The sequence below is a fragment of the Hipposideros armiger genome, unplaced genomic scaffold, assembly GCF_001890085.2.
Source record: "Hipposideros armiger isolate ML-2016 unplaced genomic scaffold, ASM189008v1 scaffold_2149, whole genome shotgun sequence".
Lineage (NCBI taxonomy): Eukaryota > Metazoa > Chordata > Mammalia > Chiroptera > Hipposideridae > Hipposideros > Hipposideros armiger.
The window spans coordinates 27,314-39,297 of NW_017733497.1; the positions used below are offsets into that span (position 1 = coordinate 27,314).

At 45.4% G+C, this 11,984-nt stretch overlaps 1 protein-coding gene across 1 annotated transcript in view; it reads left to right on the forward strand.

The window, feature by feature from the left end:
- LOC109378559 (arf-GAP with SH3 domain, ANK repeat and PH domain-containing protein 1-like) overlaps window positions 1–11,784 on the forward strand; it is a 28,696-nt gene extending 16,912 nt beyond the window's left edge. The window contains exons 4-12 of the mRNA XM_019634895.1: window positions 343–506; window positions 2,101–2,234; window positions 4,006–4,097; window positions 6,234–6,420; window positions 6,695–6,780; window positions 7,859–7,974; window positions 8,120–8,187; window positions 9,170–9,277; window positions 11,286–11,784. Coding sequence (XP_019490440.1) covers window positions 343–506; window positions 2,101–2,234; window positions 4,006–4,097; window positions 6,234–6,420; window positions 6,695–6,780; window positions 7,859–7,974; window positions 8,120–8,187; window positions 9,170–9,277; window positions 11,286–11,741 — 1,411 coding nt within the window. The 3' untranslated portion in view covers window positions 11,742–11,784. The remainder of the gene's footprint in view (window positions 1–342; window positions 507–2,100; window positions 2,235–4,005; window positions 4,098–6,233; window positions 6,421–6,694; window positions 6,781–7,858; window positions 7,975–8,119; window positions 8,188–9,169; window positions 9,278–11,285) is intronic.
- The last annotated feature ends 200 nt before the right edge of the window (window positions 11,785–11,984 follow it).

Below are 11,984 nucleotides of genomic sequence, written 5' to 3' on the forward strand. Positions count from 1 at the left end.
AGTGACATTCTCATGTGAAAGTGTCCAGTGAAAATGAACAAAGAAGTCTGACATTCCCTTTATTCTGTCCGAATGGAAACGCAAGCGTCTGTGTATTCGCGCAAGTCCTCGGGGACAGTGACCTCGACCTTGCTCATTTCTCCCATTTCCTCCTTTGCGTTGCTTTCCATTCTGTAACTCGCTCTTTCGTTTAGGTTGAAATGCTTTCAGTTTTCCTCATTTTATTGCTCTTTCAGGGTGGGGTCTCTTTGGGGATCTCTTGGTGAGCACAGATTATTTGTAGTGACGGGAAGGAACAGTGGCCATGCCCTTATGCCTCCTTCCTCCCGTCTTTCACAACAGGTGGATATCAGTATTGATGAATAGCAAAGAGGAGGCCCTGACCATGGCCTTCCGCGGAGAGCAGAGCACCGGGGAGAACAGCCTGGAAGACCTGACAAAAGCCATCATTGAGGATGTCCAGCGGATCCCTGGGAATGACGTCTGCTGTGACTGTGGCTCAGCAGGTATTGGTCTCCGAAGGGAGCTGGCTTGTTACACACCCTTTCTCTGCCTGTAGAATATATGTGAGCTAGTTATTTAAAAGCCTTTCTCTGTATGGACATAGACACACAGCCAACATGTGTTCTGCACATGAATGGTCCCACCTCTGAGTGCTTTTTACCCATGCTGTTTTCTCTACCTGGAAAGCCCCCGCCTGCTCTCCCTATCATCACCTGCCACAGTGCTGCCTTCCTAGTAAGGTCCAGGTCAGTAGCACCATGGACAGTATGGAGAGAGCACTGGACATGGAGTCCATCATCCTGGTTTTGAATCGGTCACCAGCCTGCCACTGAGCCTGGACGACCGCATGCTGAGTCTCTTTAGTATTCTGAGCTTCACTTTCCTCATCCTAAAAATGGGACAATAAGCCTCTGTTGTTATGAAGACTTAATGAAACGGTGTCTATGGGGCCTGACACATGGTACATTACTTGCCTTCCTGCTTAGTGAAACTTCTCCAAGCTCCAAATCACATCCCACCCCCCTAAAACTTCTGTTTTTCGATAGTGTCTATGTTACCTAGGTATTGGCAGTAGCCAACATTTATTCAGAGTTCACATCATAATAAGGGTTGTTCTAGTTGTTTTGCTTATATTCTCCTCCTGATCCTCACATTAGCTCTGTGAGCAAGGTAATAATATTAGCCCATTTTACAGGTGAGAAAACCAGGGGACTCAGAGAAGTTCAATGACTGGCTTGACGTCACACATCAAGTAGGGATCAGGTCATAGATGCAAACCTCCTCTTCTTAAGCATTAGAATTATGTGATGTTTCCCTTGTGAAAATGGCCTTCTCTACACAACATGCCATAAGCACATCAGAGACACGTGTCACATTTTCTACTATTTGTGCGTATGTTGTGTGACTGTAATTCACAGTGTGAGGATATGGCACAGGAGTAATAAATACCTAGGTATTAACAAGTGCAAAAGAAACTTGCCACAGAGAGAGAACTCTGAAGGACTTGGCAATAGAAATATGTTCCTGCTGCTGGAGAATAAAAATATGTTCTGGAGACTTTGGGGTTATAGGAAAGGCTTAGATCTCTGCAAGAAACATTGGCCATTCAGTATTCACAGCTACCTGTTACAAGAGGTGCTGTGGAGAAGCCATAACCAGGATGATGGGTTAATTAATGCAAATTGTAACTTGGAGGTTAAGATGGCTGCAGAAGCCAGTGTCTTGTAAGCTGTACTCACCAGGCCTGCAATCTGTTGCTATCAGAGGTTACCTCTCATCAGGCCTAAGGATGCTTCATAGGACCTTGTGGAAACATCTTTCTGACATTTCACAAGAATAAAGAAAGAAATTTTGTTTTCAATTCAGTGTTGAAAGGAAATTTTTAAAAATTTGTCTTAACCACACTTTGCTCTCCAACAAGATACTCATTTTTATAAAAGCCCTTCTGATAAACTGCAAGCATCCATTTCTTCCATTTAAAATCTTCCCCTTGTAATTCTTAAAAAGTTTTACTACTAGTGTTCTAGCTTCCTCTGTATTTGGTACACTAAAATTAAATATCTTGTTTGTTCATTGTCTTCAAAATCTTTTCCACAGAGCCCACATGGCTTTCAACAAACCTGGGTATTTTGACCTGTATAGAATGTTCCGGGATCCACAGAGAGATGGGAGTTCACATTTCTCGCATTCAGTCTTTGGAGCTAGACAAATTAGGAACTTCTGAACTCTTAGTAAGTAGTGACCTGTACTTTGGAAGAAAACTTTAAGTTTATTATCATAAATATGTGTAACATATTGCTTTGAGGTTTTGGGTCCTGCTGAGTACACAGAATTCTAATTGCTGAATTTAGTTAATTTGCATAGAGATTTAAAATGTAAATTTTGTGGTATGTAACGTTGACTAGTTCTATTTCCTGTTTGAAACACTGATGAATCAGACATTTCTGTAATTAGTTCAAGTAAACTGGCTCTTTTCTACTGGGATGGGCTTTTTCAAAACAGCTTTTTTTTCTTTTGTATTTAGGTTTATGATTCACTATGATAGCAGTCGAGGGAGCTAGGGGTTGAACTCACATGTTCACTTTTCCTAGGGGCTTATGTTATTAAAAATAATGACTAAAGAGTTTTTTCTCTGTTTTTACTGTTTGTAAGCTTGTAAAAGTACACACGAACTGAAAGTGGCCTGTCAGTTAACTGTCATAAAACCAATCACTTCCTAACCTATAGCTTCTTTAGGCAGTAAGGAAAAAAACTGTGAAGGTGTGGTGCTTAGCTTTACAACATGGAAAAGGGTTCTAAACACTCAAAGGATTTATAACCCTTCCCTTCCCATCATGATTCAGCCAAATTTGGAGCCCAAGTTACATTAGTCCCCACAATACACAAATAAAGGAGAGGAAGGCCTGCGTGGCATCTCCCATAATGCCTTGTGGGCATAAGCCCTGTCTTGTATAATTTGAACCCTGGTGCACTCATTAGAGTCTTCATACTAACATTGAGAGTGTGTGAAGTAAACTCGGGCTCTTGAAGCAGAATCTGAGTGAGCCTGAGGCTCCAAAAATCTGAAAGCCTAACTTATCACTAGCCTTCTCTGGAGAAAAGTACCCAAAAGTCAGGGCAGTTAGCCTCCCAGCCAGCAACCGTTGTCATCTGAGCATCCGTGAAGCCATGATGGTCTGCCTTGGATGAGCCTGTTGAGTTAGGAAGTCGCATACTGTTGACACTCCCTCCCTAATGGCTGCAGGACTGTGAAGAGGTTCAGAGCTAATAGCCGAAACTTCCTTCTTGAGTATGGATGTGATGTCATTCCATCTCCTCGACTTGTAGTCATGAAACCCAGTTTGACAGCTAGAAATAGGGAGAGTCCATATCTGAAACACTTGCCCTGCGATAAACGCAGGATTCCCGCCCCCCAACCCAGAGTACTGGTTGCATGAATGTTTCTTCAACTGCGCATCGATCCCAAAACTATCTGAATGACCAAAGGCCACATTTTCTTGGAAGGGTCTTGAGCCCAGAAGCAAAGTACTTGCTGGGGCCTCTTCTTTAGCTACCTGCCACATCTTAATTTGTATCCCAAACCTAAAGGAACCCTACATTCTTTTCTGTCCCATAAGAGTAAATCTGCTCAATCTAAAATGAGGCCTGGATGATAGTTGCAAAGCTGTTGATCATCAAGCATGTAACCTGGATTCAAATGTGAAGCCTGCTTTGTCTAATCTCAGATAATTAGTGTATATTTGTAGGACCACATCGTATTCTGTCCTAGCATTTATCACACTGTATTTATAAGAATTATTGGTTTTCTTCTCAATGGTCCTGCTGGCCTATTAGTCCCTATGGGAGGGAGCTAAGTGCTCAGCAAATATTCGTTGACCATGTGGAAGGATTCTGAGTCAAATGAGGGAAAGGATTTACTCAGGACATCTCAAAAGCAAATTCTAGGAAACTTTTAAACTAGTAGTAAGGAGTTTGCTGTGTTGTGTTTTGTTTGTGTTACAGCTGGCCAAGAATGTAGGAAACAACAGTTTCAATGACATTATGGAAGCAAATTTACCTAGCCCATCACCAAAACCCACCCCTTCAAGTGACATGTAAGTACTTCTCATATATTGAGTTCTTTACTTGAATTCTGTAACTGTTTTTCTACCCTCCAGAAAAACTGCTTAGTGGTTATAGTAGTTTTCCCTCTAGAGGGAGCCCCATGATGAGGAAAAAGCAGAGCACAGAGAGGGATTTTGAGATCTACTTCTGGAATGTACAGGTGATTTTCACCAACACCTTCCCCGAGGGTGTTACAGCTGCTCTGAGGATAAATCTTCATGAGGACGATTATCTCTAAATCATGGCATGTTGTGATAAGTAAGAGACACACAAAAGCAGCGGGAGATGCCTATCAGATCGGCAAAAGCCCAGACACCTAGCACCCCACTCAGCAAGGCTGTGGGGCAGCAGATACTCTCCCATGTGCTGCTGGTGGGAGTACAACATGGTATGCTCCCCGTGAGGAGCGAATCAGCCCTATTTATCACAATGGCAAATGGTATTTACCTCTTGACTCAGCAGTCCCGCTCCTGGGAGTTCATTCCCTTTCCATGATAGACAAAGATTAGGAACAAAGCCAGTGTCCATGTGTAGGCATCTGATGAAATAATTGATGGTATAGCCACACGTCGGAACACTGCAGACGTAAAAAAGAAGGATGCTTCTTATGTCCTGCTTTGGGCCACTCTCCGGGAGTACTGTTCAGTTAAAAAAAAACAACACGGTACAGAGTCCAGTACGAAAGAGACTGCCTTTGAGGCAGGGCGGGGAGGAGGCGGGCATGGGAACTGGACACCTATCCCTCTGGACACAGACGTGCCGTCCAAACTCAGGAACTGAATTTGGGGTAAATTTGCTGATAAATGCCTCACTTTTGAACTCACACTACTCACTGTCTGCACTCAGACACCAAATAGGTTTGCACAGAGGAGGATCATAAACATAATATTTATTTAAAATAGTGTCTGCTTGAAATAACCCTGGAAAATACATAAGCAACTCAAGTGCTTACTCTGGGGTGGGTGTGAGTGTGAGACAGCTCAGTAAACACCTTTTGATAGCATTTTTATTTGGGCATCATGTGAATCTTTTAACCTATTCAAAATGTTTACATTAAATTTACACTTAAAATTTTTTGAATCCTGTGGATGAATAGGAAGAAAGAGATTTAATTTCAACTCCAGTGATCAGGGAGGGCTTTGTGAAGTAGGCGCCTGTCTAAATGTTTGCCAGCCCCTCCTTGGTGGTTATTCAGGCACCGGATTTGCAAAGCACTAAAACTATGATGGGGCACATTCAAGGAAGATAGTTTTTTCCCACTCTGAAGTCATGAAGTAAAATCTCCCAGTAGGCCTCTTGCAGTTGCCTTTTTTTTTAATTCATCAAATGCATATCACACGTTTCCTCTGCGCCTCATGTCGTGTTAGATGCTGGGCAGATAGCAAAACACCAACTCGATGTAAACCTTGTCCTCATGATGGAGTCCGGAGAGGAAGATAGTAACCAGGGAATTAAACAATATAGTCACAGTTGTGGTAAATGTCCCAGAAGGAAAGTCAGCCATGTTGGAGGCGTATCTAACACCCTGACCTGATCTGGGGGTGTGTGGCTTGACAGCAGCATTCGAGCATCGTCCGAGCACAGAAACTGCTTGGATGTCTTTTTCACACTAAGGAGCACAAGTGACGGAGACATAAGGTGTTAAGGACAACCTTGCTGAGCCTCAGTTTCCTTACCTGTTAAAAAATGGAGTCATGTCAGATGACTGAAGTCCTTTCCCCAAAGCTCTGAAAACCTTTCATTGGTCTTTTAGAATTGTTTTAACTTCCTAAACTTTTCAGTTTCGTTCTATATGTGTCTGAGTTTAAAGTGATAGCAAATAGCAGATGTCTCATACTGTCTCTCAAGGCGGGAAAGAAATCTGTTAGCATCTGCGTGTTCATTAACTTGGTCACTATGCGTTGCCCACACACACTACTAAATATACATCGCCAGTTTCTTCATTCTGTCTCTATTGGAATAAGTTGGTCTAAAACCTGGTTTGTTTGAATGTGGAAAAGAAGTGTCTTTATTAAAATAACTCTTCTCAGAGAACTGACAAACAAGGAATTGTTTGTCAGGAAAATGTCAACTTTCGTAGCTCCTGGAAAATTAAAATTCTTTGTTCATATTATGCTGTGTTTTAGGACTGCACGGAAAGACTACATCACTGCAAAGTACGTGGATCATAGGTTTTCTAGGAAAACCTGTTCATCAGCAGCAGCTAAACTGAGTGAATTGCTGGAGGCCATCAGATCCAGGGACTTACTTGCACTAATCCAAGTCTATGCAGAGGGGGTGGAGCTAACGGAACCACTACTGGAACCCGGGCAGGTGAGGCTTCACCAGAACCAGAGGCTGAGAAGGGAAGTGGAAAACCCACCGAAAAGGCGACTCGTTTTATTTTAATGAGATTCTAATGAGATGCATTGCGTGACCATGTCTATTATAATGAGATTTCATTGCGTGACCATGTCTAAATCAGGACAAGGTGAGAGTGAAAGGGGTGCTGTTAAATAACACCTTTGGGGTCACTGATGTAAACGAAGCTGCTGTGGGCAAAGCAGGACATGTGACCACCCTGTTGATACTTCTTTCCTTTTTAAAGGAGCCCGGGGAGACAGCCCTTCATCTTGCAGTCCGAACTGCAGACCAGACGTCTCTCCATTTGGTTGATTTCCTCGTACAAAACTGGTACGGTTTTTGTTTTCTCGGAATATGCCCCGTACGTGAACACAAACCAGTCCTATTAATGGCCCAGCTCAGGAATCGGCGAGCTTTTTCGGTCAAGAGCCAGATACCATCTTAGGCTTTGCAGGCCATGGGGCCTGTGTCACAGCCGTTCAATCTGCCACGGCAGGAGGCAAGCAGCCGTAGACGATGCGGAAATGAGTGTGTGTGGCGTGTTCCCATAAAACTTTATTTATAGAAAACAAGTGCAGGGCCAAATGAGGCCTGCAGGCTCTCTCTCGTGTGCCAACCCCAAACTTCGATAAGTGTAAACTCCTGTGTCCGTGTCCAAACCCTGCTTCACTAGCAGAGGCTGAGAGCAGACTGAACAGTGCAGGTCACCAGGCCCTGTGACTTTTCGTTGTACATAAGTTTATGAGAAGACAGCCGTGTGTGTGTCTGACGCGACAGCTAATTCAAATTTGGACATACTGATAGAAGTATAATATTAAACACAGGAGATTTGAACTTACTAGATTCTTTACTGGGTAGATCTGTAAGCCATAGAAACTGGAGCCGATCCAAAGGAGAGAGCAAAATGGTGAGGGGATTTGAACCTACATAGGAAGAACAGTGCTTGGACACGAGCCAAACTCAGTGCCCAAGCCTCTTACTTAGAGGTTAAGAGCATTGGCTCTGGAGACAGCCCGCCCGTATTCAGATCCCTGCTCCATCGTCCACGTCTTGCTGATCTTAAAAACAAGCCCTTCATCCTCTCTGTGCCTCAGTGTTTTCACCTCTAAAATAAAAGTTATAATGGCACCTACCGCATCGGGTGGTTCTGAGGATTAGATGAGCTGAGACGTGGAAGAGCTAAGAGACAGTGTCTGTCCTGTAGTAGCCACTCAATAAATGCTGACTGTTACTATCATTGTGTTGCTTGTCCATTAGGGTGTAATGGTAGAAACATAAGTTTCCCTGCTTATAAGAAATCGGCCTGAAATTTGACTCAGTTGTTAGCACAGAAGCAAGTGGTTAACCTGTAGTGTTAAGTTATAGCGAACGTCAGTCATTGTTTCCTAAGCATAACTCCATGTTTCAGTGGGAACCTGGATAAGCAGACGGCTGTGGGAAACACAGCCCTCCACTACTGCAGCATGTACGATAAACCGGAGTGTCTGAAGCTACTGCTCAGGAGCAAACCCGCTTTGGATGTTGGTAAGAGTGTGGCCAAGGGGCCCTCCCTAAGTGTGGTACGAGCATTCGTGGGCCCAAATTGAGGCTTGCGTGTTGCATTGTTGTTCCTTGCCTTTCCAAGATAGATCCTCAAAAATGATGCCCATTTCTTTCCCCCCTATTTTAGTTAACCAGGCTGGAGAGACTACCCTCGACATAGCAAAGAGACTAAAAGCCACTCAGTGTGAAGATTTGGTAAGCAAACATGGACATGGGGTATTTCCTAAGACATCAGCTGCCTCCAAATGTCCTTCTCAGAAACTGGAATTAGAGAGGAAAGAAGTATGTTCCCTTTCTCTGAACACTGGCTACAGAAATTCAGACAAGCACTGTGGTTACGTTTGAGAAAATGACCAATTCGTCTTCCAGTTGTCTTTTGAGTGGAGTTAGAATGCGGGAGCTAAAAGGCATTGAAGAGGTGTTATTACCAGGTGGGCTTGTGGGTCGAGGTCATGCTTTTTATTTGCCAGACCGTTATGCATTCGCTGTAGCGCAATAGTAAAGAATTATTTAGGAAGCCAATTCCAAAATATGGGCAAGTCAAGTTCAGAGCGTAATGGTCTTTAAAATGTTCAACACACTGTTCACCCCTCCCCGTTCCTCTGAATGCACTCACCGTGTTTTGATCTCACTAGTTCCTGCTTATACTCCGGGCCGTAGCACAGCATGACTCTCTTAACCACGGGAAAGGATGAACCAGGAAAGATGAGCTACAGGCCCTTGACTTTCTGCCAAGTGCCGAGCTCCAGGCCGGCAGTTGTAAATCGTCATCTTACAAGACTCGTTGCCCCCGCGGGTGAAGAAGGAAAGTGGGGCGTGGATTGAGCTGGGCCTGACTTGACAGACCCGCCTTTCACATGCCACTAACTCTGATTTTTGCCCTTCTGCCAAGAATTTAGTTTTGAGAGTCATTTTAATCATATTTAAGAAAGCTTTGAAATTCAGAGAGAAGCCGAGTTACCAAACTGAAAAAAAAAAAGGCTATGCCTGTAATTCTCTGCAGTTTCTCTTGGGCCTGTCTTGTGCAGCGCAGCTTCCATAGTCAGAGTTTTGCCTCTAATGCAATTCCTGATGGTTAATTTGAAACCAGGAATAAGGTGGGATGTGCTCAGTGTTTCTGTAATCCTGGGGTGTTAGGCATTTACGTGAAAATGTTTACACCTGCTGTTACTTTCAGCTTTCCCAGGCGAAATCTGGAAACCTCAATCCACGTGTCCACGTAGAATATGAATGGAGCCTTCGACAGGAGGACATGGATGAGAGTGACGATGACCTTGATGACAAAGTGAGTGTGCAGAACGCCTTTGAATTGTTGAGTGCTTCTCCCAACTTTTCTGCACTATGCAGACAAGGCCCATTCTTTGTGAGCTTCTGTTTGGGCTACGACCTGGTGTACCAGGGCTCTTTTCTTTGCTCGAACCAATGGGATAGGTATACATAGAGAGAGAGAGCATTGATTTTAAGGAACTGGCTCCCACAACTTGTGAGGGCTGACAAGTCCAAAATTTATGGGGCAGGCAGGCAGGCAGACTGGAACTCCCAGCCAGAGGTCATGGTGCAGGCGAGAGTCTGGAGGTAGAATTGGGGGAGGGGACGTCCTCAGTCTTTTCTCTTAAGCCCTTCAACTAATTGGATGAGGCCCACCCTCGTTATGGAGAGTAAGCCCCTTTACTCACAATCTAATTTTACTGGTAAACACACCAAAAAAATACCTTCACAGCAACACCTAGAATGGTGTTTGACCAAACACCTGGGCACCGTAGCTTAGCCACGTTGACACAAAATTAGCCATCAAAACAGATAAGTAGTAAATAACAAGTTGTCATTTATTAATTAAGTACTTACAGACAGACTAGACAGCAGTCGACACGTTGCCTTGTCATCTCAGCTCATCTCTACCAAATTCACATTGTGCCTTGGTTACGGACCCCAGGTTACCAAAGAGAAAATGGACACACACAGAAATTTGGCAAATTGTCTAAAGTCTCAGAGCTAGTAGAATCTCAGGGATCAAACCTAGTTCTGTCTGACACTCGTAGATACTTCTTAACAACCTCTAAAGGTCATGGATGCATTTTTCCTCGGATGTCTGTTGAGCAGAATGTAAGGAAAAGTCAAGACGGTCTTATATAGGCATCCTGAAGGCATTCACCACTTTGAGAGGAGATAAATTATAATATAGTAGATGAACATTATAATAAAAGTTCGGGGAAAACCCTGAGAGGGCCCAGAGGACAGAGCGAATGGCTCAGCCTTGCCAAACAGTGAAGCCCTTCTCCAGGAAGTACAGTTGGAGATGGGTTTCCAAGGGTAGGGAGGAGCTTGCCAGGCAAAGGAGGGAGGAATGATTAGAAGCAGAGGGCATGAGGTGACCTTCGGGGTAGCTTTGTGGAGAGAGACAGTAGTCTGCCCTGCAGGGTCAGGCAGCCTAGATCAGGAGGGCACCGTGGGCCTAGTGTGTCCTTAGGCATCATCCGAGCGGTCAGAAGCCAACAGAGATTTCTTGTTGGAAGAGCAAGGTTTGTTACCAGCTCTGGCGTCCGTGCGGAAAGCGGGCTGGAGTTCACAGAACTGGAATCTGGCTATTCAGGAGGCCAGCATTCCTGTGGGACGTGGTGAGTGCACTAGGAATGGGTTCGAGGGACATGTCTGAGCTCTCCTTGTAGGACCCACGGGCCCTGGATGACAGTGAGGGTCCGAACTTGGAAAGTCGCATGGATGCTAAAGCACCAAGAGTGCAAACACGAGGGATGCCTCTCAGGCGACTGAACATGGTTTGGAGCCCAAGAGTCTGGGGTTGGACTTGCTGGCCTGAGTCATCAGTGTGGGTGTCAGTCAGAGCCCCCAAGCCGTGTGTACATGATTACTTTCTAAGAAGACGTAAACTGAGAAGTGTATTCAGAACTTGAGCACTAAATGTGTGAGCAGAGAGGAACATTTAATGGAGTCAATTGCAAATAGGTGAAAAACCTGTTCGGTTGTTGGTGACAGTGTCCTGCACGAGGCAGGGATGTTTTGACTAACGGTTAGCTCTGCCTCTGACCTTACGCTTCTGAGTACTGCGGATCCCTCACCAGGGGCTCCGTAACGTGACCCTGGGAACAGTGACATGTCTGCATCCTTCCCGGTACTGTGCCGTGGCTCTCAGGCTGTCGTTGTGGGTGACCTCATAAGGCTCAGAGAGCCATGGGAGCCCAGATTCCCAGAGGAGGCCTGCCTGCAGGGGTCTTCTCGACGCCTGACGAGCCGTCTTTATGCTTGTCTGACCCACTGCACTGTTATCTGTCCGCCAGCCGAGCCCCATCAAGAAAGAACGTTCACCAAGACCTCAGAGCTTCTGTCACTCCTCCAGCACTTCCCCCCAGGACAAGCTGTCCCTGCCAGGACTCGGCACTCCACGGGACAAACAGCGCCTGTCCTACGGCGCTTTCACCAACCAGATCTTCGTCTCCACCAACACAGACTCACCCACATCACCAACCTCAGATGCGCCTCCGCTGCCTCCAAGAAACACTGGGAAAGGTATGGGTTTTGAGAAGGGACCTGTGACTCCAGCCTCAAAGCTAGGAGTCTACCCAGCTGTGGGGGAGAAATTGCAGGGTGCATTAGAGTGGCAGAGGATGGGAGGCAATGCCCACCCAGCACCCCCAGCGAGACAGACAGTGTTGTGGGCGCTCCTTGTGCATTCTCGTGTTCACCTCACGGCCGTCCCGTCAGGCATGCGCTTTTTGTGCCCATTTCACGGATGAGGAGACTGAGGCTTGTGGAGGGAGAGTGACTTGCCCAAGGCCACATAGCTGGTAGGTGGTAGAGTTGAGAGTCAGTCCAGAACCCACATAGGCTCGAAAGCCTGTGTTCTTTCCTCTCTAATAGGGGGTGGAACTTGAGTTCTTCTTTGAAAAGGGACCCTCCTCTCCACTAAAATGCCTCTCTTCTGAAGACGGGAGTAGTAACTGTAGTTAATAGTTAGGAAGCCCTGGAGGCCTCAGCCC